This window comes from Diceros bicornis, chromosome 12, assembly GCF_020826845.1.
Source record: "Diceros bicornis minor isolate mBicDic1 chromosome 12, mDicBic1.mat.cur, whole genome shotgun sequence".
In the NCBI taxonomy this organism is placed as follows: Eukaryota; Metazoa; Chordata; class Mammalia; order Perissodactyla; family Rhinocerotidae; genus Diceros; species Diceros bicornis.
Window position 1 is genome coordinate 38,197,633 of NC_080751.1, and position 24,309 is coordinate 38,221,941.

Here is a 24,309-nt window from a genome sequence, read left to right on the forward strand (position 1 = left end):
CAAATTGACTTCAGCCATGCAATGATTATTTAAATGTATGTGTTAAAAACACAACAGTCCAAATCTAGAGGTGAGGGTCATGTTTTTGCCTCTATTTCCTGTTTTACTCATAAGTGCTTTTTAATTCTTATGGCATAAGGCAAAGGAGGCTTTTCAGTTGTGCCTGCTTATCTGCAACATGTTGTACAAAAAAGGTATCTTTTAGGAGTCATTGGCAGTAACTAAATCATGCTTTAGTTTTTACTTGTTTCTAAACCGTTGCTTTCTCAGTAATTTAAGCCAATCAAAAGGTGGTTATCAGGGTTTTTGTTTTTTTAAATACTTAATGAAAGATCCCATAGCAAACCAGAGCCAAGATTAAAACATTCAGTGGAATTATTACCTGATTATTATAGCCACAAGGTTTTTCATTTTCCAGGAGGCAATTTGATTGGCAGGTTACTGCTCATCTTTGTTTTAATACTATTATTGAAAACAGAAAACTGGATGGTTAGTGAAGGAAAAGAGAGAGAAATATGTTTTAGATAGGACAAAGGAAGTTACACACATCGATAATCCTAACAGGTTATTACATTATTACGTATTAGGTAGGCAATCAGTTAAATAGGAAGACCTTCATTAGATGTAAGTTTAGTCAAAAGGAAGTCCAAACAAGGGTATTTGGTGGGAGAAGATTCATGTGTCTGGCTGTTGAGGCACAGGAATCTCCAGACTATTAAAACATGGGCTTTGGAGTTATTGCTGCTATTCAGATCACTGCTGTGTATAACCTTGAAGAGGTAAATATTATCCAAGTCTCATTTATCTTAGCTGTAAAATGGGTATCATTTACCCAACTGGTTTCCAACTTGGCTTTATAATAATGAAAGTAAAGCACTTAGCATAGTCCTTGGCATTTGCAGTAAGTGTTCAATTGATATTACTGTGCTGTTAAACCAGTTACGACCCTGTAAAATGAGGGAATTGGGCAAAATTGATCTCAGTGTTTTTCCAGTTCCAACGGTTTGAAATTTATCTAAGTTGCTGATAACAAGGTGAAAGGGGAAACACATTTTGGGGGTACTTTTGTGTGTCATATTAATTGATTTTATATTCTTGTAATCTTCACAAAAGTCACAAAGTAGGCATTATTTTGATTTTATAGGAAATTGAAGTATAGAGCAGTTTTATATAATTTAGTCATATTGAGCACATACTGAGCTGGGTTCAAATCTCAGTTCTACTTCCTACAACATAATCTTATTCAAACCCAGGACTATAATTTTAAAACCTTCAAATCTTAACCATATTACCTGTTTTATACTAGCAAGATCATGGAAATTGATAATTCATTCCTCAGTACTATCTGTAGCATGTTTGCTCTCAGATAATTCTAACTAAAACCATCACCGTTGCAGTTAAAAATGATCCTAGGATGTGAAGTGTTTTACCTAGAATTTTTATTAAAGATCTGATAACATAGCAGAGGCACTGTTGACCTCTACTTAGTATATATAGTCTTGTATTCTTGGAGAGAAATATTTTACCCCTTTTTAAAGCTGCAGTTATGATAAACTGAAAATAAATCTTAAACTTTTCTCTGATACTGCACAAGGCAGTGTTTTCTTAAGAGGACATGTTGTTTTTCCTACATGCTTAAATCTGTTTTATTGGTCAAGTCCTTGAAATCATTGACCCATGCTGTTTCTATTTCTGAGATACTCAAACTATTTTCTTACCTAGATGTTCCCTTCTATTTCACACCTTGTATGGGTTTCTGGACTTCTCTGTACCTTTCATCATATTCTTTTAGTCTCTAGGGTACCAGTCCCTAGTCTGCTGAGCCAGTTTTACAGGCTCAGCCAAAATAAGATGAAATGAGGCACAGTGATGGACTTGATTAATATCTTACATTTGTGAAAACTCTAGTTTTTACTTGCCTCTTGACCTTATAATTTCAGTCCTTAATTTCAAACCCAGTGCCTGGTGGTGGTGGTGGTTTTCTGTTTTTTTAAGGCTATGTTAAATGAATTTAGAATCCTAGTATTTTAAGAGAAATGGAGTCCTCTAGTCGCCTGCTACTCAAAAAGTTGCCCACAGAATCACCTGAGAGCTTGTTAGAAATGCAAATCTTTGTTCCTGCCCTAGAGTCTGAATCAAAGCCTGTATTTTAACAAGATCTTTAGATGTTTTGTACACAAATTAATTTTTGAAAAGCATTGCTGTAGTCCATTCTCTGGTTTTATTTGTAAAGAGGAAAACTGGTCATTTATTCAACAAATGTTTTAATCCCTCCTGTCTTCAAAGGGCTCAGAATGAAGACAAAAACCTATGTTTTGGATATGTTTAAAATTAGGGGAAAAACGATTTGTCTAAGTCCTCCAACAAAGATAAGCACAGGGTCCTTTGGGGTACAAGGGATTAGGCCTAGGAGGACTTCTCAGAGGAGTTTACCCTTGAGGTTTGCCAGGCCATCAAAGAAGGGAATAGCATTTCAAGCAGAAGGGCTAGCATATGGGGAGACAATAGAAGTGTGAAGATGGTATGTTTGGCCTTTGCAGGTATACATCAGAGCATGAGTTCTAATGAGGGAGAGGAAATGAGATTGTATTGTAAATTTTCCTTTTGTCCTAAAGACAGTGATAGTCCGTATTTACTGAATGCATTGTGCCTGACATGGTTCCAACATTTCACTAAGTTAATCATAACCACCATGTGGGTAGGTGCCAATTTATTATCACCTTTATAGACAAAGAAGCACAATAAATCAGCAAATGCAGCCAGCGTTTAAATCCTGGTCCAAGGGAGGAGAGGGATTCAAGAATGAGGGAGTGGAGTGGAGTAATCAATGCAGCAATGACAAATGGAGGTCAAGTCTGATAAAAGCTGAAAAATCCCTCTTGGTTTTGGCAATTGGATCACTGGCTAGTTTAGCAAGAGCAATTTTAATTGAAAGGTGTGTGCACATGTCAGATTAAGATGGTTTTAGGAAAGTATGGGAGATAATGAAAGAATTGAGTTCAGATGACTTGAAAGTTTGTGAAAGGAAGCAGAAACCTCATGGTGTGGTGGACAGAGCAGTGCTGCAGTCAGACCTAGATCTGAACTCTGGTTGTGCCACTTCTGTGTGATGCTGAGTCAACTGTACTAAACTGTCCAAGGAAGCTTCTGTTTCCTCATCCATAAAATGGGGTTAATACCTACTATTAATGTATGTGAAGTATCTGGAACATAGCAGGTACTCTATAAAATGAAACTATTAAGGTTGAGGGGAGGGTTTGTTTTTAAAGATGAGACTGTTTATTGGTTGAGAAGCTATAGCCAAGAGAGAGTGAAAGTGAAAAAGGCCTATACAGATAGGAAAGGGTGGTCCGTGGTTTCGTGCTCACTCCACTTCTCAACTCAGCGGCAAGAGAAGTGACACTCCCAGAATTTCCACCTGGAGGAGCTTAGAAGCTAAACTAAGGCTGATTTTTGCCTTTCTAAAGCTAAGTACGCCTACCAAGTATACTGTCTCCCTGCCTGGGGATGATTGGGAAAGGGCTGATGGAGAGTCCGGTACGCTCAAGCGCTTAACGAGCCGCCCTCATAAGCATCCCTTGGTGCAAGTACTTACTTGAGGGCTCTCTGGCGACTCCAGAGGCCTCTAGATTTTCTTCCTACACACCTGCACGACCGTGTCGAACTTTTTCCTCTGCGCGAGGCTTCGCGCGGGGCCTCAAAGCGTGCGCCCGCCTCCGTTCCCCGACCGGCGGAGACAGACTTGGCCGGTCCCCGCGCACGCTCGGAACCAGCGGGCCCGCGGCGCCTCCTGGCAACCGGACGCCGGCCTCGGCCTCGGGAGCGCGGAGGCCGCAATGGACCCGCCAGTCATCGCCGTCACCTCCACCTCAGTAAGGAAAGACGTGGGGCCTGGCGGTGCGGTGGTCTTGGCCTCGGCTCCGCCGTCCTCCCTTGGCCCCCCACTACTGTCCCCGTCGCCCGGCTCCTCCGCCAAAAATCCCACCTCTCTCTAATCCCCGGCCCTGGCACCTCTCCAGTTCTCTCTTCCTACCTTTTTCTCCCTGCCCTCACATCTACACCTGTAGTCCTTTCTTCCTGATCTTTGAGCTCTACTTCGTTTTGTTTTCTCTTCCCTTGCTGCTCCCTTATCCTTCCCATTCGCCTTTTGTTTTCTGTATTTTTTTTCTTCTTCCCTACTACTAATTGCGCTGGACAACTGCTTTAATAGGGTGATTAGATTTCTTTCGTTTTCCCGTCTGCCGAGAGAATGAGTTTTTCTTTCATTAGTCTATCGGACCCGATTTTGCCCTGCCTCTTATTTTAATATTTATAAAATATTTTAAACTACCTTTGTTTAGTTTTTAAATAAATTCGGGCGAGTGATGTTTAGCCTATCTTGTAAAGAGATTCACCGCTAAGGAGAATTTGAAGTGGTAGATGGGTGGAGTTGAGATCACCTGCCTTGGGCAAAACAAAACAGCAGCTGCAGGTTACCTTCCTTTAGGTGCATCATGCTGACTTCCCCCTTCTCCTCGCCACCTTATTTCCCGTCCTAGGTAGAGGTGGGAGACCTGGCTTGACCTGCCTGAGACAGTTCGATTTCTGTGACTATAAATTTGCAACGAGGAAGATTCAACATAAATCTAATAAAGGGAATGTATAGGAAGAAATTCAGATTTTAGCAGCATGTATGAAACACACTCTTGTTTTACAGAAATGCACATATTTCATAGTAAAACTAAAGCCCAGGGGTACTCATAAGTAAAGTGGATATAAGTTGCTAGACAGGAGGAATGAATTATATCAGTTTTACTGACTAGATTGTTTATTTTTAATGCATTCTTGCTTGAGATAACCCATATTTCTTAATAATAACAAAAGCATTGTAAATGAAACTAGAACTCCATATTTTAAGATTTTACCTAGTGGAAAGAGCACAAAAGGAGAAAACGAAACAACTGTGTTCTGTTGAGAGTGAGGCTAAAACAAATGTGGAATAATAAAAATAGGTATAGAGTACTTACTATTGAAGATGAGAGCGTCCTTGGAAACTGAGGGATACCAAAATAATCTGCTTCTTAGCTTGGCAGATGAAATGCTCAAAATAGAAGCTACCATTTATTGAGTACTGGTTTTGGGGTGCAAGTCTTCATAAGCACAATGCCTGATTCTCGTGCCAGCCCTGGCGGTGCCTGGTTTTTATACTCCTAAGAGGAAGCTGAGGCTGGTGAGGGTTAAGTGACTTGCCTAGTGCTCCTAGCTGGTAAGTGGCAGAGCTGGAGATCCAGCCCAAGTCTGTCTGATTCCTCTAAGATTTTGCCTCTTCAGTGTCACAGCGAGCTGGGCAAGCTGAGAGAACTGGCTGTATCATATTTGTATGATAGATATTTGATAGTGTATATAAATCTAGGAAATGGCAGTTTTCAACATTTGCCATATTGCCAGGAATTTGTATCCCAATACATTAATCTGATGACTGTACACTTTTACCTTGAGCTCTCAGCACCATCACCTGAGCCGTAAATCTTAATAACAATGATAATAATACAATTTTGAATTTACACAACTCTTTTCTTCCTAAGAACACCAAATTTGGTCATAGCTAATTATCCTATGACATCTCTGTGAGTTGGGGATATTTATTACTCTAATTTTCCCAAAGAGAATTTAGATATTTAAAAAGCACTTAAGATAATAAAATAGCAATTTAAGGAAATATTACAGGCAAAATTTATCATTATGTAGCTTTTATCTTAATTCAGGCTGACCAATTTGGTGCAGGTATTAATTGCTTCAAGTAAATGTTTTATAAATTATATTTAACTTCCAGGGATCACCTCTCAAATGAATAAGAATATTTTATGTTTGTTAATAGAAACTAACCCGGAAGACGTCATCTTTTGAAAGAGAAGGATGGTGGAGAATAACATTAACAGTATGTGAATTTTTATTCTTTCCTACTTAAATTATTCTTATTCCCATTAATATTTTAAGCAGTTAGACCTTTTAAGTCACTAACACTTTTTGTAAGAAAAACTTGTTTTTCTTTTTACAAAAAAGTCGTTTTTCTTTCTACAAAGAAAAAGTTTTTGTAAGAAAATAGTCATTCAAATCTACATGGGAGTTATTTCATACTTATAGTTTTAGTATCAGCATATGAGTGATATGTTAGTTACTAGAATGATCACTAGAATGATATTCTAGTTACTTTACAAAATATCTGGATAAGATCAACCTAGTTTATGATCCTGGTGAGATTACACAAGGAAGAAAAAGCACACATTCTGGAAAGGTGTTTCGGTTTCAGTTTTTATCTTACTTAGATGGCACAGAACCTATGGCAACTTTTGTTAACATGGTTAATGTATGGAAGCAAGATGGTAATATATGAAAGAAAAATGACCAGAAGTTTCCCCTCTCAAGAGACAGTTTCTGTATTGCAGAAATATTTTTCTGTCAACACCCTTCAATAACAGAGGGGCCCCATGGGCCAAAGCCTTCTTGGAATTAAACTAATTTTAATGGTGGAACTGAGCTGAGTGCTCAATGGAAAGATGGCCACAAAAGCAGCAGTGACTAAACTTGCGGGTCTGGCCATTCAGCCACATTGGGGTTGTGATTTGAAAGTACCAAACCTCTTATTGGTCTAGTTCGATTGTATGCTCTGCCAGTTCATCCTCAGTCTCGTGTTATTATCCGTTAGCTGCCCACTTGAGGGCTAGAAAGGAACATGTAGTATCTACTAAGCAGAAGAGGATAATTTCTATTTAGTCAAGAAACTTAATCCTGAGTGGTCTAGAGGCCTGAGATTTATAATTAAATTGAATCTCAGGTTTAAGTACCTCTGAAGCTACTTTTTAAAAAGTTGAAACTTCAGCTATTGTCATAACCCATTTGCTATAATTTAACAATTGTCTCAGAAAGGGAATAATCACAATTCTCTTGAAATATTGCTCTGTCAAGAGTGTTTACTATGTTTGATAGAATTTTATTAAACTTTAAAACAAAGAGTAATGCTACTTAGGAGTGCCCTTTCCAAGAATGATACTTTAGGAGATGTTACAGGTTTACACACTGATCTGAAAAATGATGTCAATTTTCCACAGAATACTCCTATCCCTGGCACTTACCACTTGAAAACTTTTATTGAAGAATCCCTGTTAAATCCAGTGATAACAACCTACAATTTTAAAAACGAAGGAAGGCGAAAACCACCTCTTGTGCAAAGAAACAATCCGGTACTAAATGACCTTCCCCAGTACATGCCTCCTGACTTCCTGGACTTGTTAAAGAAGCAAGTGGCCACTTACTCCTTTAAAGACACACCGCGGCCAAGCCCCAGCATGCTGGTTTACAAAGATAAGGTAAAGTGTTCCTAGCAGCTGGGTTTTTGTGGAAAAGCTACCAAGAGCCCCTGAGGAAAATGTTTTATATACTTAGAATGTATCTTCTCCAGGAGAAATTGAAAACCTTTAGGATGCCTTATTTTCTACAGAAACCAAACAAGGGCTGCCTAATTTGCAAATATGTCCAGCAAAATTTTTCCCTGTAAGGCCTCCTTAACCCAAGGAGAGTACATGGGGGAAAATTCTTCCCTCTCCGGGGACTCTTGGCAGGATTCCCCCGACTTGGGGAGCCTCTGGGATCTTATCTGTGATCGGGCCATACTTCTGGTTTCTTCAAGCAGTTTATACACTGTATTCTCTTCTTTTAAAGAGAAAACTCTGCCTTTTGGTGAGGAATACCCTTATTAGAGCTTGAATACAACTATATATCACAGAGAAGCTTTTTCAAAATTTTCTTGTGGAAATGAGCACTATGGTACCGGGAGCCTCAGGCTCTACTCTCAGCTCCACCAGTTCATTCATCACATTGATGATATGGAGCACTGCTCTGCTGCCAGCCCTGTGCTAGGTTCTGTGGAGGGACTGTGTTCCGGACTCGGAAATATTTAAGTAATAATACAAGAGCAAATCTGTCAAGTGCTGTGATAAATAGTGCAGCAGGAAATGCCAGGGGAGAGTTCAGTGTAGGCTGGACTGAAAGGCTGGAAGGCTCCCTGGATTAAGTAGGACTCAAGCTGGCCCTTGAATAATACATGACATTATGTGGCTTTTAATAGTTTCCTGTGAGCTTCCACGTAGATTCTTTCAGTTGTTCTTCCCAAGCATTCTGAAATAGGCAGAACAGACGGTATCCCCATTTTACATTCAAGAAAACTGAGGTGGATGGAGACTAAGTAACTTGTTCAGAGCACATAGCTAATAAGCTAATAAGTAGGTGAGGCAGTGCTTTTTTTTTTTTTAATTGATGTTTTAATAGTTTCTAACATTGTGAAATTTTGGGTTGTACATTTTTGTTTGTCCATCATCATATATATGTCTCCCCTCACCCCTTGTGCCCACCCCCCCACCCCCATTGCCCCTGGTAAGCACAATACAGTTTTCTCTGTCCATGTGTTGGTTTATATTCCACATATGAGTGAGATCATGCAGTGTTTGTCTTTCTCTTTCTGGCTTATTTCACTTAACATAATACCCTCCAGGCCCATCCATGTTGTTGCAAATGGGACGATTTTGTCTTTTTTTATGGCTCAGTAGTATTCCATTATATATATATATACCACGTCTTCTTGATCCAATCATCAGTCGAGGGACACTTAGGTTGCTTCCACTTCTTGGCTATAGTGAATAATGCTGCAATGAACATAGGGGTGCATAAGCCTCTTTGGATTGTTGATTTCAGATTCATTGGATAGATTCCCAGTAGTGGGATAGCTGGATCATAGGGTATTTCTATTTTTAATTCTTTGAGGAATCTCCATACCGTTTTCCATAGAAGCTGCACCAGTTTGCATTCCCACCAGCTGTGTATGAGGGTTGTGAGGCAGTGCTTTTAACTGAGGGCTCTGAGCCCAAATTCGGTGCTCTTTCCAGTCTGCCGTGTGCCTCCAGCCTTGAATGAGGAGCAGGGTTTGGATGGGTGGAATCTAAGGGAGGCATTTCAAGGGAGGGGCATAGTGTTGTCGAAGGCCTGATCAAGACAGATTTGTGACTTGGATTTTCTTACTTGGGACTTTGGGCCTTAATATCTCCCATTTATAATGAAGCTAGTAATAGTATCAATCTTCACAACCTTATCAGAATATTGTTGTGACAACTTGAAGAGAAATGCATTATGGCTGGAGGTTGAATGAAATACAAGGGGTTGTGGTATTAGGATGGACAGGAAATTTTCAGCAGGATGGGCACACGTCGTATCCAACATGTAAGCCCTTCCTACTGCTTTGCAAATTATAGCTTTGAAAAAGGGCAGAATGATAAATGTTCATGGGGTAAATCTTGTCCTTGTCACTTCAGTGGATGAATGACAGACACTAAAGTACACTTAGACTTTTACAGTTGGGTATCAGGTAACCACGCTATATGTGTCATCATCCTGGCCACCTCCACTGCAAAATCATTCTTCCTCATTCTCCACCACCATTTACTTCCCTTCTGCTTCCTCTCTTCTCGCTCTTAGGGGTTTCTGAGGGTAGGCCAAGACCCACTGATGAAAGGAGAAAACAGAGAAGGTCATTAGGCAAAATTTAAAGCTTTAAAAGACCAAAAGAATTTGACTTACCCGGAAGAATGGATGAAACCTTCTGAAAACATATGTTTTCTGTTTCTTTCTTTTCTTTCTCCTCTCTCTCCCCACCTCCCACAAAGGATTCAGCACCAGAAACTGGAAAAATTAAATGCTTTCCTAATTTTCTTTTTCAAGGGTATATGATAGTATGTTCACAAGAGGAGAGATATTCAGATATAACGTTGTTTATTCACCAGTAACATTCATAATTCTGGTTTCTGAAAAGCAGAACTCAGTAAAATCATAATTGGAATTTGAGGTAGATATTGTATACATTATTGTTATTTATTAAGATAGAGCAACATTCTCAAGCTTCATAATTTTTAATAGAATATTTACTTTATACCTCATTAGTGCTGCTTTTTATTTGTAAGAAAGTTTTTACTATTTTTAACACCTCTATTCTGAAGCAAGTAACTCAACTGGAGAATCTGTATGAAAGAATCTCATCAGATATATATATATATGTAGATTTGAATGTGTGTGTGTGTGTGTACATATGCTCATCTATATCTGGATCTTTCCAAAGATTATTTGAGATGGGCCCTACAATTTTTACAATAATTTTTGTTTTACCAGAGAAACAGTACATTTTTTTGTTTTTGTTTTGGTGAGGAAGATTGGCCCTTAACTAACATCTGTTGCCAGTCTTCCTCTTTTTGCTGAGGAAGATTGGCTCTGAGCTAACATTTGTGCCCATCTTCCTCCATTTTGTATGTGGGATGCTGCTACAGCATGGCTTAATGAGCCATGTGTCAGTCCACGCCTGGCATTTGAACCTGTGAACCCTGGGCCACCAAAGCAGAGTGTGCAAACTTTACCACTACGCCATCGGGCAGGCCCCGAGAAACAATACGTTTTTATCATAGAATGTACGTACAAAAGTGGGACCATCTCTCTCCATATATATAGTTTTATAACCTGGTTTTTCCCCAGTGTTGCAGTCATCCACTAACCCCTGGCTTACTCCCCCTTATTTCTGGATGATTTTAGCTCCCTTCGCTCCGTCACTCTTTTCACTACTCCTGTCATGATTTCAGTACACGTGTAGATGATCTTCCAGCAATCTGGCTTTTCAGTTTTTTGAACTCTCCTCTGCCTCAGCCACTCACTCCTTAGATTTTTTCAAGACCAATCATTTCAGCTCTCCATAATCTCAATTGCATGCTTCCCACTCTGATCACTCTCTCCTAATCTTCTGTCTCACTCACTCTAGTATCCCAATCCCAATAATTTTTCCAGTCACCCCAGTCTATAATCTGTTGATCCCACCTTTCACTGCCTCTCAACTCTGATGTTTTCCTTCCTTGCAAAGCTTAAATTCCATAGTTAATCATTAGAGTTACTCCCTGCACACGCCCTCAATTCCCTTGCCCCTGATGGCTCATGTTACTTGTTTGGCAAAGCCACAACCCTGGTTAAATCTAACTCTCTGGGAACTTTGTACCTTCACCCATGTAGCTAAATGAGTGGTCTCATTTTAAATTCTTCACCTCACATGGGCTCTGGACGGACTTCCCTGGCCTGTTTACTCTTCCACTCTTCTGGGTGGCTTTATCTCGTATCTTCCCTCTTTCCAAACCCCTAACACTTCCTCCTCAATCCTCATTCTTGTTTTCTTCTCTCAGCCTGTTTGCTTCTCCCAGACCTCTTCACGTGGGAGGGCCCCAGACACTCAGACCTCTTCCCCATCTGCACTCACTCGCTTGGCAATCTCATTCAGTCTCAAGGCTTGGAACACCATCTATTTGTTTGTGATTTCCAAATTTATATCTCCTGCCCAGACTTCTCTCTGGATCTCCAACTGCCTTTTGACTTCTCCACTGTGTGTCTAATTCAGGGTTTCTCAACCTTGGCACTATTGACATTTTGGACAGGATCATTCTTTGTAGTGGGGGCCTGGTCTGTGCTTTGTAGGATGTTTAGCAGCATTCCTGGATAATTAGATGCCATTAGCTAATTAGGTGCCATTAGCAATCCCCCCTTCCAGTTGTAACAACCTAAACTGTCTCCAGACATTGCCAAATGTCCCCTGGGGGCAAAAGAAAAAACAAAAAACAAACCAAAAAAAACACCTGCTCTTGATTGAGGACCACTGGGTTAAGGCTTTGTGGTGGTGGGTGTGGTCTCAGAGTGGTTGTTCTCAGGGTCAACAGGTTTATTGTGAACTGGCTTCATTTGTGACCTCATCTCTTACTACTTCCTCTCACTCTCTTCCTGCCCCTCTGGCCTCCTGGCTGCTTCTTGAATTTGCCACTCCCACTCCCACCTCAGAGTCTTTGCCCTGGATCTTTCTTCCAGAATGTTCTTATTCCAGATTAGCATGGCTCACTCTCCTTCTTCAAGTTTTTGTTCAAGTGTCACCTTCTCAATGAGCCCCATTTACATTGACCGTCTGACGCTCCTGACCGTCCCTACCTGCTCCTATTTTTCTTTCCTGAGCACCGATAGCTATCAATATCCTATAGAATTTATTTGCACTTTGCACTTATTATTTGTTGTCTGTCTCCTCCCATGAGAGGGAAGCTTCATGAGGACACGAATACTTATCTGTTTTGTTCATTGTTACATCTTTGCCTCTAGAACAGTGTCTGATGGTTAATATTTGTTGAATATGTGAGTGAATTAATGATTGCTCCAATATCTGAAATCTGACTGAGCCTTACCCAATTTGTTTCCTTGTATGTGTGATTATGTTTCACACATAGATAATGTGTGTGTTGCTCATTGCTCCTGAAATTTATTTTCCTGAATTCCCTAAGACCTAAGATGAAAGTGTTTTCTTTCAAAGAAAGTTTGCTTTTGGTTCTGCTAATATTTAGGGGACCAACCAGCCTGGTGCCACTTGAAATGCACTGCTTAAGTATTCTTGGATCACTCCAGTGGTGGACATTTGGACTGGAATCCATGAAAGATACCAGCCCATGGTTACCCACTCTCAGGTATCAGTTTCTTCCCCCTCTCCCGATTCTGCTTAGTACCAGGGCAACTCTTTCTGCAATCCCCTTAGCATTGGGGTGGGGGCGGAGCGTTTACTTTCAGGAAGTGCCATTTTAGGGTCTCCAATTCCAGGGGATAGGACTCCCATTAGATCACCATCATTGATGGGCCCAGGCTTTGACCTCTGGATCCTTCTAGGGCTCTGAAGTTCCCTCAAATCCAGCTCTTCTGCTGCTGAGTTTATTCTGGACCAGCGAACAGCCTCTGGGCAAAACTGGGCTACTTACCTCTCTGGCTTCTTGCTATTTCTTGGTTTAGGGGAGTCTTATAATTTCTCATTATCATGTCAGCAATTTAATATATTTTTTAAAACCCTTGTTTGCTTTTCATATTTTATCCCTCATTTCTAGTAGTTGTCTTCTGCAGTGGGAAGGTTCAGCATCCAAAAAGCCTAGCCTGCCATTAGCAGAAACCACAACTTTTTTTTCCTTAGAAATGTATTGTGAATCTTTTCCACACCATCATGTATTCTCTACATCATTTTAAATAGCTGCATAATATTCTACTGTATGGACACATCCTAATTTATTCAACCATTTCCTGCTGTTAGTCATAGAATGGAGTTGTTGGGGAAAGGGTATGTAGATGTCTGAGTCTTTTGAGATGCATTGCCAAAATGCCCTATAGAAAAATGATGCTGTAATGCAACTCCGTCTTGCAGAATATAAGTCCAGTACCATTTTAATATTTATTTATTTTGTGTGTGTGTGTGTGTGTGTGTGTGTGAGGAATATCAGCCCTGAGCAAACATCCATACCAATCCTCCTCTTTTTGCTGAGGAAGACTGGCCCTGAGCCAACATCCGTGCCCATCTTCCTCCACTTTATATGGGACGCCGCCACAGCATGGCCTGACAAGCAGTATGTCGGTGCACGCCCGGGATCTGGCCTGGGCTGCCAGCAGCGGAGCGCACGCACTTAACTGCTACGCCACGGGGCCAGCCCCAGTCCAGTACACTGTTATGTTTAAATACACTGTTTAGGTTTCCAATTGGAAATATGGATCAAGTGACTTAAATGGGAAAGTTTAAAGTAGAAGCTTGAAATCAACATGCCAGGGGAACCTCAGAACAACCTGAAGTCAGCTAAATCTGTGCCAGAGTCTCCCTACAATGAACGGGACGGGGTGAAGGTGGTGACTCTGCCTCAGTCTGTAGCCAGTGAGGCTGTAGTGACCAAGGTCAGCCAATCCCAAAGAGAGAAGAGAGCTGCCGTTGTGAAGGTGCCAGGGAGTTTCAAGAGAACGCTGACCACTAACTGTGTGCCTTCAACACTCTTGCATCAAAGGGTGAAAATGGGTCATGTTCTCTGATAATCCAATTGAAATAGGTATTCTGGTTTTATTTTTTAAATATTTGTTGTATTTTTATTTATTTATTTATTTTTTTGAGGAAGATGGGCCCTGAGCTAACATCTGTTGCCAATCATCCTCTTTTTCTTTTTTCTCCCCAAAGCCCCAGTGCATAGTTGTATATCCTAGTTGTAAGTCCTTCTAGTTCCTCTATGTGGGACGATGCCTCAGCATGGCTTGATGAGCGGTGAGTAGGTCTGCGCCCAGGATCCGAACCTGCGAAGCCCGGGCCGCCAGAGCGGAAGGCAAGAACTTAACTGCTACGCCACTGGGCCGGCCGGATATTCTGGTTTTAAAATGAGCAAAGGATATGAATTAGCAATTCACAAAGAGATATACCCGTTACTAAAAAACATAAAGTGATGCTTGACTTCAGCTAATAATTAAATAATGACAAAGGAACAAAAGCAGCTAGATACAAGGTTTCACCTGTCAGATGACCAACCATTTAAGTTTGATAATACCCATTACTAGCAAAGGGGATACAGAAACAGATATTCTCATACACTGTTCCTATGAGTACAAATTGTTGCAAGTATTTTGGGGGGTAATTTGGCAACTCCTAGCAATATTTTAAATGCACGTAGTGGGTAGCTCTACTGTCAGGAATTTACTCTACAAATGGTCTTACAAAAGTACAGTGAGATATTTATATATAATATAAATATATATTTATAAAATATATATAAAATAAATATACAAACATTGCAGCATTGTTTGTAATGTTATTTAACTAGAGGACTAGTTATATAATAGTACATCCATACAACGACATGCTGTGCAACCATTAAATATAATGAGGTAAATCTCTATGTGTTGATTGGGAACGATCTTCACTTTCTAGATTGGGAGCATTTCAATGAAAATCCCAATTAAACAACATTTGAAATTGCCTCAAACTTCTATCCGGGTTAGTTTTAGCATTGCCTTGGAAGTTCATATAAAAGGAAACAAATTTGGTGATTCTGCCTCCCCTACCCCCCAGCATCTGTTTTAGGTCAAAAGGAGGTAGCCAAGCTGCAAAGGCACCCCTATTAACTTAAAGAATGAATCAGAGGATCCATTTTAATGTGTTCAAAAGACACCCTTGAACAGCTGATTGGGAGACTGAGGTTGAGAAAATCTGGCCGATTCACTGATCCTTGTTAGCTGTGTTTATAGCTGTGGTGATGGATATCTCTAAGGACATGTTAATTTGCAAAGTGCTCCATGGTAAAAGAATGGCTGGAGGAATTTTCAACAGGATAGTTTTCCACTGAGCAAGGTATCAACAGAGAGAAACCTTGTGCCCAAAAAGGGGCTGGCAAGTAATTCTGCAGGGAACTCAAGGCTTAAATGTTGGGATAATAAAGAGCAAAACGTAGACAAGATGGAACAATTCATTGTGCATTTAAATGAAAAAAGTGGCCCTCAAAGTTGGCTCATTTAGCAGATATTTTTTGAGGCTGAACTCTCAAAGAGTGACTTCAAGTAGGACAAATATAGAAGCTGTGGGTAACCAGTCTTCCTTCCTAGACTTAATGCTGTCTAAGAGTTTTTCCATGAGTACTTCATTACAAAAATCGTATGTGATGGCTGAGTATAGATGAATTAACAGCTGCTTTAAGGTTTTTTTTTCATTTTTCAGTTGTCTGTCTTCTTCTCCTGTGTATGTGTGTATATGTGCATGAGAGAGAGAGCAAGGAGCATAAGGCATATATGCATAATTTAAAGTAAATAGAAAGCAAACACCCATGTAACTATCATCAAAATCAAGAAACAGAATGTTGTAGCTCCCCAAAAAGCCCCCTGCTTACAATACATTTCTGTGCTTCCATGGTATGATAAAAAAATACCTGTGTTTCCTTGGTGTTTATTATGTCAAGTGAGCAATTAACAAGGCACAGGTGCATCAGGGCAATGTGTGTATTTCATCATAAAGTTTGTATTTACTGTTATTATCACTGTATCCACAAAAAGCTGTCTCTGCAATCAAAATTGTCAAGACAGCTGCAGCGTGAAGTAGAATAGCTGAACTCCCATGTGGCAGATAATGCCAGGATACGGATGCCTCATTTTCAGCAAACGCAGTATTGTATTTTTAAATCTGATTTTAAAATAATAGGGAATGGGGGGCGATTGTGCACTTTGGGAAGGAGTCTCACTAGGATTTTGTAATATAACTCCTCCCTGCCAGCTCCTTCAACATACGAAGTTCTGGAGGTCCGGTCAGTCTTCCCCTGGCTTCTCATTCTCCTTCCTTCTCTCCCTCCCTTCCTTCAGATATCCCACCCTCTATGCTTACCAGTTCCTGATACTGCCTTACTTCACCTACCTCTGGGCTAGTGTCCCCAGACCCAGGGACGATGGAGCCACCCAGGTAGTTTGCAACAAGTTTGACAATGGGCAGAGAGACAGTCTCTTTTGTAACGTTCCTTCTTCTTAGAATACCCTCCCTTGCTTCCCTCAAGGAGGTCCCACCTTCCTTACAACCACACTCAAGTTTCACTGTCTTGACTGTCTTTAGATCACCCAGTGGGATTTATTTAATTATTTCCCTCCAGCTTTACTGAAGTATAATTGACAAATAAAATTGTATATATTTAAGGTATACAACATGATGATTTGATATATGTATACATTGTGAAATGATTACCACAATCAAGTTAATTAACACATCCATCACCTCACATAGTTACCATTTTTTTGTGTACATGGTGAGAACACGTAGGATCTACTCTCAGCAATTTTCAAGTATACAATACAGTATTATTAACTATAGTCACCATGCTGTACATTAGATCCCCAGAATTTGTTCATCTTCTAACTGAGACTTTGTACCCTTTGACCAACATCTCCCCATTTCCCCAAACCCCCAGCCCCTGGCAACCACCATTCTATTCTGTGTTTCTATGAGGACAACCTTTTTAGATTCCACATATAAGTGACACAAAACAGTATTTGTCTTTCCCTGTCTGGCTTATTTCACTTAGAATAATGCCCTCCAGGTTCATCCATGTTGCAAATGGCAGGATTTCCTTCTTTTTTATGTCTGAATAAGATTCTACTACATTATATATATGTTATATATATATCCACATATATATCTATTATATATATAGAATATCTATTATATATATATATTAGACGCTTAGGTTGTTTCCATGTCTTGGCTATTGCGAATAATGCTGCAATGAACATGAAAGTGCAGGTGTCGGGCCGGCCCCGTGGCTTAGCGGTTAAGTGCGCGTGCTCCGCTGCTGGCGGCCCGGGGTTCGGATCCCGGGCACGCACCGACACACCGCTTCTCCAGCCATGCTGAGGCCGCGTCCCACATACAGCAATTAGAAGGATGTGCAACTATGACATACAACTATCTACTGGGGCTTTGGGGGGAAAATAAATAAATAAATAAAATTAAGAAAGTGCAGGTGTCTCTTCCAGGTACTGCTTTTGTTTCCTTTGGATATATACCCAGAAGTGGAATTGCTGGATCATGTGGTAGTTCTAGTTTTAATTTTTGAGGAGGCTTCATACTTTTTTCCATAGTGGCTGCAGCAATTTACATTCCCACCAACAGTGTCCAAGTGTTCCCTTTTCTCCACATCCTCTCCAACACTTATCTCTTGTCTTTTTGATAATAGCCATTCTAACAGGTGTGAGGTGCTGTCTCACTGTGGTTTGGATTTGCATTTCCCTGATGATTGGTGATGTTGAGCACCTTTTCATGTCCCTGTTGGCCATTTGTATGTCTTCTTTGGAAAAATGTCTATTCAGGTCTTTTGCCCATTTTTAAATTGGATTATTTGTTTTCTTGCTATTGAGTTGTATGAGTTCCTTATATATTTTGGATATAAACACCTTATCAGATATATGGTTTGCAAATACTTTCTCCATTTCCTTAGGTCGCCTTTTCGTTTTATTGATGGTTTCCGTTGCTGTGCAGAAGATTTTTAGTTTGATGTAGTCCCACTTGTTTATCTTTGCTTTTATTGCCTGTGCTTTTGGTGTCATATCCAAAAAAATCATTGCCAAGACCAAGGTTAAGGAGTTTTTTCCCTATGTTTTCTTCTAGGAGTTTTATCATTTCAGGTCTTACATTTGAGTATTCAATCCATTTTGAGTTAATTTTTGTGAGTGGTGTAAGATAGGGATCTAGTTTCATTCTTCTGCATGTGGATATCCGGTTTCCCCAATACCATTTATTAAACAGACTGTACTTTCCCTGTTGTGTAGTCTTGGTGCCCTTGTCAAAGATTAGTTGACTGTATATGCGTGGGTTTATTTCTAGGTTCTCTATTCTGTTCCATTGGTCTATGTGTCTGTTTTTCTGCTTGTACCATACTGTTTTGATTACTATAACTTGGTAATATAGTTTGAAATCAGGAAGTGTGATGCCTCCAGCTTTGTTCTTTTTTCTCAAGATTGCCTTGACTATTGGGGGTCTTTTGTGGTTCCATATCAATTTTAGAATTGTTGTTTCTGGGGCTGGCCCAGTGGTGTAGTGGTTAAGTTCGCATGTTTTGCTTCAGATCCTGGGCGTGGACCTACTCACTGCTCATCAAACCTTGCTAGGGTGGCGTCCCACATGGGAGAACTAGAAGGACCTACAACTGGGGTGCACAACTAGGTACTGGGGCTTTGGGAAGAAAAGAGAAAAAGGAAGATTGGCAACAGATGTTAGCTCAGGGCCAATCTTCCTCAAAAGAAAAAAAGTTCAGACCTATTTAAAAAAAAAAGAGAGAATTGTGTTTTCTATATGTGTGAAAAATGCTATTGGAATTTTGATAGGGATTGCACTGAATCTGTAGAGTGCTTTGGGTAGTATGGATATTTTGGTAATATTAATTCTTCCAATACACGAACTTGGGATATCTTTCCATTTATTTGTGTCTTCTTCAGTTTCTTTCATCAGTGTCTTATAGTTTTCAGTGTACAAATCTTTCACTTCTTTAGTTAAATTCATTCCTAGGTATTTTATTGTTTTCGATGCTATTATAAATGAGATTGTTTTCTTAATTTCTTTTTCAGATAGTTCATTGTTAGTGTATAGAAACTCAACTGATTTTTGTATGTTGTTTTTGTGTCCTGCAACTTTACTCAATTTGTTTATTCTAACAGTTTTTTTTGTGGAATCTTTAGGGTTTTTTATATACAAGATCATGTCATCTGCAAACAGGGACAATTTTACTTCTTCCTTTCCAATTTGGATGTCTCTAATTTTTTTTTCCTGCCTAATTACTCTGACTAGGACTTCCAGTACTATGTTGAATAGGAATGGAGAAAGTGGGCACTCTTATCCTGTTCCTGATCTTAGAGGAAAGGCTTTTAGCTTTTCACTATTGAGTATGTGATGTTAGCTTTGGGTCACCCAATTGGATTTAATCTCTCCCTACTCCCCAAATCTCCAATCTGTCCTTTAGCATTGATATAGTGTTTTATAATAGACTTGTTTATGTACCTGCCTTTTCACTCCTGCTGGTCAGGGACCATATCTCTCTTACCATTGTATTCTCCACCACACCTAGCACACTTCCTTACCCACAGAGCAGACTCACTAAATGGTGGTTGAATTGATTTGTTAAATCTAGTACATTTAAAATATGATCAATTGTATGGCATTTTTCTATGCATCCTCTCAGGCGTACTGTCATAAAATTCACCATGAAAAGTGAGTATCTGTTGAATGTTTTGAAGCTCCACCTTTGAAAATGTACCTTTTCCACTATTAAAATAGAGAATAAATTATATAATGCTGTATGGTCATAAAATAAAGGATTATAAATGACAGACGACAAAGTGAATTTAAGCCCTGTATTAATCTATTATTGGTGTCCTTGTCCATTCTGTGTAGTCGGTTAAGCTTTCACCAGGGCAGTACGAGCTACTTCCTGCACCAGTTCCCAAGTACGCTTCCAGGTAATTATCTGCTTATTAAGTTACTTTTAATAATTTCACTCATGCCTTTCCATTTACATACTTAACAACCAATACTAATGGCTTTTGAACCTCATTTATGCCCGTCATATCCAGAATAGCATTTTAAAATATTTAATGAGAGATAGGGAATAGGTTAACAAAGCTCCTCACATTAACAAATAGATTTACCAAATCATTTGTTTTTTTGTTGTTTTTTAATATAGGAGCTTTGTATTTCGTTCTTCAGTTCAACGATTTCCAACAGGCTGCTTTACTCCTGTAAGTATATTGTAGACGATTAACTTAGTATGAATTTGGTGTTTAAAATATGCATTGATTCCTTTTGATATATCAAGATTAACATTTTTCTCATTGTAGTAGATAAGCAATGAATTATTAGTGTAATTGATTTGAGATATACTAAATCATTAAATCTGAAGATATACTAGGGATTTCAATGTAAGTAACCCATTTGTGTCAAGTTATAGAAGAAAAGTAAAGGCTCCTTTACTTTCTTTAGGTCTTGACTCATATTGCCTTCTCAGTGAGGTCATTTCTAGTCATCTGTTCAGAATTTCCTGTCCCCCATCCTTGGTTTACTTTTCTCCATAGCACTCATCCCTGTCTGCTACATTACATTTAAATTTTTATCTATCCTGTTTTTATCTGTCTCCCCCACTAGAATGTAAGCTTTCTGAAGGCAGGGATTTTTGTCTGGTTTTGTCCTGTATACCTAGCACCTAGAAAAATGGCTGACATATAGTATTTGTTGAATTACTAATTAATTAAATCATTAGAGAGATTCAGTAGATCATTGCATTAACAGCAAAAAGAGAAAGTATCTCTAGTTTCTTTCCTTTCACAAATGGGGAAATGCTTTCCTGTTTCTAAAAATATCTAGATACATGTATATGTGTTATGATAAAAATGAACTCTTTTAGACAAGTAACTGATCATTAGGATGCCAAAAAAATAATTATATACACATTTTGAAAGAATGAGAAAATATGAAATTATTTTGGAGTAGTTTGATGGACTATAGTTATTTATTTATAGCCAGAAACTCGGGGAAAAAGACAACAAACATCTGAAAGAGGAATTGAGATAACAGAACAGAGCTCAGAAACAGACTCAGAACATATAAGGTTTTTGTATTTGATAAAGATAGGATGACGAAGCAGTAGGGAAAGAAAGAGAGATTTTGTGCTAGACAATTGATTAAATAATTTGGAAAAATTAAGGTGGATTCTTCATACCACATGTTAAAATAAATTTCATACTGATTAAAGAATTAAATACTTTTGAAACCATAAAACCAGGAGAAAATATATTAGCATACATCTAATTTTAGGATAAGGCAGATTTTCTGAGATAATAGCAATGGAGGAATTGCAAAGGAAAAGAAGTATTCAATTTGATTACATAACATTTTAAATTTTTTCTACATCAGAAAACAAGCTGTAAACAAATTTAATAGGCAAATGCAAATTAGGAAAAGTATTTTTAACACGCGTGGCAGATAAAGTGTTAATGGCCTTATCTAAAATTCTCTTAATCTGTAGGAAAAATATCAACAGAAAAGTAAAACAGATAAAGGCCATGAATGGACAATTCATAGTACATGAGATTCAGATATCCAATAAAGGTGAAAAAATTTTGATCTCACTAGCACTTAAGAGTGAGAAACTAAAAGTCTGATTGAAAACTTTCTGTATGTGGGTGGTGTGGTGGGCCAAATAATGTCCCCCAAAGATGTGTCCATATCTTAATCCCCAGAACCTATGATTGTTACCTTATATGGCAGAAACTCTGCATATGTAATTATGTTAAGGACCTTGAGATGGAGAAATTATCCTGGGTTATCCAGTGGGCCCTAAATGCAATCACAAGTGTCCTTATAAGAGGGAGGCAGGGGGAGATTTGAGAAGGGAGGAGAAGGCAGTGTGGCCACAGAGACAGAGACTGGAGCAATGTGGCTACAAGCCAAAGAAGGCAGCCACCACCAGAAGCTGGAAGAGGCGGGGAACATACTCTCCCCTGGAGCCTCCAGAGGGAGCATGGCCCTGCCGACATCTTGATTTCAGCCCAACGACACTGATTTTTGACTTCTGGACTCCAAAACTATGAGAGAATAAAATTCTGTTGTTTTAAGCCATCAAATTTTAATTAAGTAATTTGTTACAGCAGCCACAGGAAACTAATACAGCTGGGGATTATTTCCAGGTGGATTTCACAGCAGACTGGTGGGATGAGGACTTGGCTTTTCTTTTCAGTAGCCCATGAATGTTTATATCTGTAGGCCTGCTCTCTTGGACACGTCAGTTGCTTCAAAATTACTTCTTAGCCTCCTGCCTGGGATATAAGCCAGTTGCCAGTGTTATGTTATCTCTGTTGGCTGTTGTCGCTTCTCTTGGCTCTTTCTGTGTGTGTGTGTGTGTGTGTGTGTGTGTGTGTGTGTGTACAGGTGTGTATGTGTGAGGGGGAGGAGATAGTTATGTCTTTTTTACTTGATGGGGAGGAATGGAGATAAATGCATGCATATAGTTGGCTTTGGCGGCAAGCAGTCAAGATACCACTTTTGTTTTTTTTATCCCACTGGGTGATATTGCGTTTCCTTTGAAGTATGTGCTGTAAATGAATGCCATGAGTTACAAATGATTTGTTTACTATTAGTAAAAAGAGATTCAATTAAAAATAGTTTACTTTTAGTTCAGGTTAGGCATCTTGCAGGATAAGCAGGCTGGTATGTGAAATACCACAAGGCAGTTGATTCTGACAACTTTTGCCTTTGTTCTCATTGCTTTTATGGAGGAGAAGGTTTTTGGAGATTCTTATTCTGCCATTTTCATTGATGTCACCTCATCCATTCCATTTTATAAATAAAACTGTTTCACTGATTTGGAACATCCTGTCCTTCAACAAAGTGAAAAGAATACTTTCATGGAAAATGTTCCAAGACAAAGAAATAGCCCAGGGCTGTGATTCATATCTGTCCTAAACATGCATTCCCAGAGCAGACTTGTGGGTTTGATTTAGATCCACAAACTTATAAACTGCAGAGAGCAAACTCCTTTGATACCAGCAGTGGGAGATGGTGCTATGCAGTGTGAGTTTGGTAAAGAAAGGATGTTTGCTAGGAGAACATTATCTCAAACCTTCTTGAGATAGATGCATTCATCATTAGGCCATTATAATATGCCATTCAGCCTTTATCTGAAAAACTCATTTGATTGATTTTATCATTCAATCTAATTGTTCTAGAAATTAACATCATAGTCATGGAATTGTTAAGGACCCTTACAACTGGAAGAAACTTTATAAATCAACTACTTTATTAGGGTCAGCTTTGATGACGATGATGATGATGACCATCATTCATTGAGTATTTTCTAGTGCCAGGCACAGTGCTCAGTGACTGATGTATCCTCTCATTTAATCCTGAGGGCAACTTGGTGGGGTAGTACTTATCGTTTCTGTTTGATAGATCAGGAAATGGAGGTTAATTGCCTGAGGTCACACAGTTATTGAGGTACAGCCAGAACTTAGACCCAGTGTATGGTGACCTCAAAACCTGGGCTCTAAGCTGTGCTGCCTAGTGAGTGAGCGTGATCAGGTGACTTCTTAATGTCTTTGGACGTTTAGAGGTGATCTGGGGTCAAATCCAAGTGGCATTGTGCTGTCTCTGGAGTCGCAATTCCCCACTGATGACTGAGGGTTGTTCACGGGGCCACGTTGGCCTGCTTAACCCCCTTTGCAGTAGGAAGTTCATATGCAGGAGGCTCCTCTCTCCTGGGAGGTCTGCTCGCCTGCCTGTTAGGCCCTGATCATCTAAGTCCCTTACAATGGATGGCTGCAGCTTAGGTTCCCACTGGGAGCCTTGCTACACTGGCTTTTCTTAATTGGCCGATTTTATCCCTGGGATACCTTTAGAATGTTAGAACTTCCAGTCTTTTTTCAGCAAAGCCTCTTTGTAAAAAGTTGGGCTCAACTGAGCCTGAGTGACTTCAATAGACATTCTTTCATCTGTTCTATAAATCTTCTTTCAATGGCTATGTGTGTGAGGTCCTCTGCTGGGTAGGCATTGATGAGCATTCAAAGACAAATGAAACATTCTCTCAGGGCTCTCCCTGCCCTCTTGAAGGGCAGGGACACTGTAAAGTCAATAACCCAATCAACATGTACACATTGAAGCACACACAAACTTACACATATTAAATGAGAATCTGTGATTCACAATGCATATGTCCGACTAGTATGGGACCAAATGGCTTAGCATGCACAACTTGAAACATGGCACCCAAAATTAGACACTGATGGCTCAAGTTTCATATTATCTGTCGATGGAAGCACATGTACCTTCTTCCTTCCAACAGCCACCTCCAAAACTTTCTGATACATTCACTTGTAAGCTTCCCAGCAAGTGCTGACTCCAGGTGGAGGAAAGAGCTA

General features: G+C 39.6%; 1 protein-coding gene across 1 annotated transcript; it reads left to right on the plus strand.

The window, feature by feature from the left end:
• Window positions 1-3,836: 3,836 nt before the first annotated feature.
• STPG4 (sperm-tail PG-rich repeat containing 4) lies at window positions 3,837-20,154 on the plus strand. The gene is made up of 5 exons (XM_058551294.1): window positions 3,837-3,917; window positions 5,858-5,917; window positions 7,089-7,346; window positions 19,796-19,860; window positions 20,085-20,154. The coding sequence occupies exons 1-5, from the start codon at window positions 3,837-3,839 to the stop codon at window positions 20,152-20,154; spliced, it is 534 nt and encodes a 177-aa protein (XP_058407277.1).
• The last annotated feature ends 4,155 nt before the right edge of the window (window positions 20,155-24,309 follow it).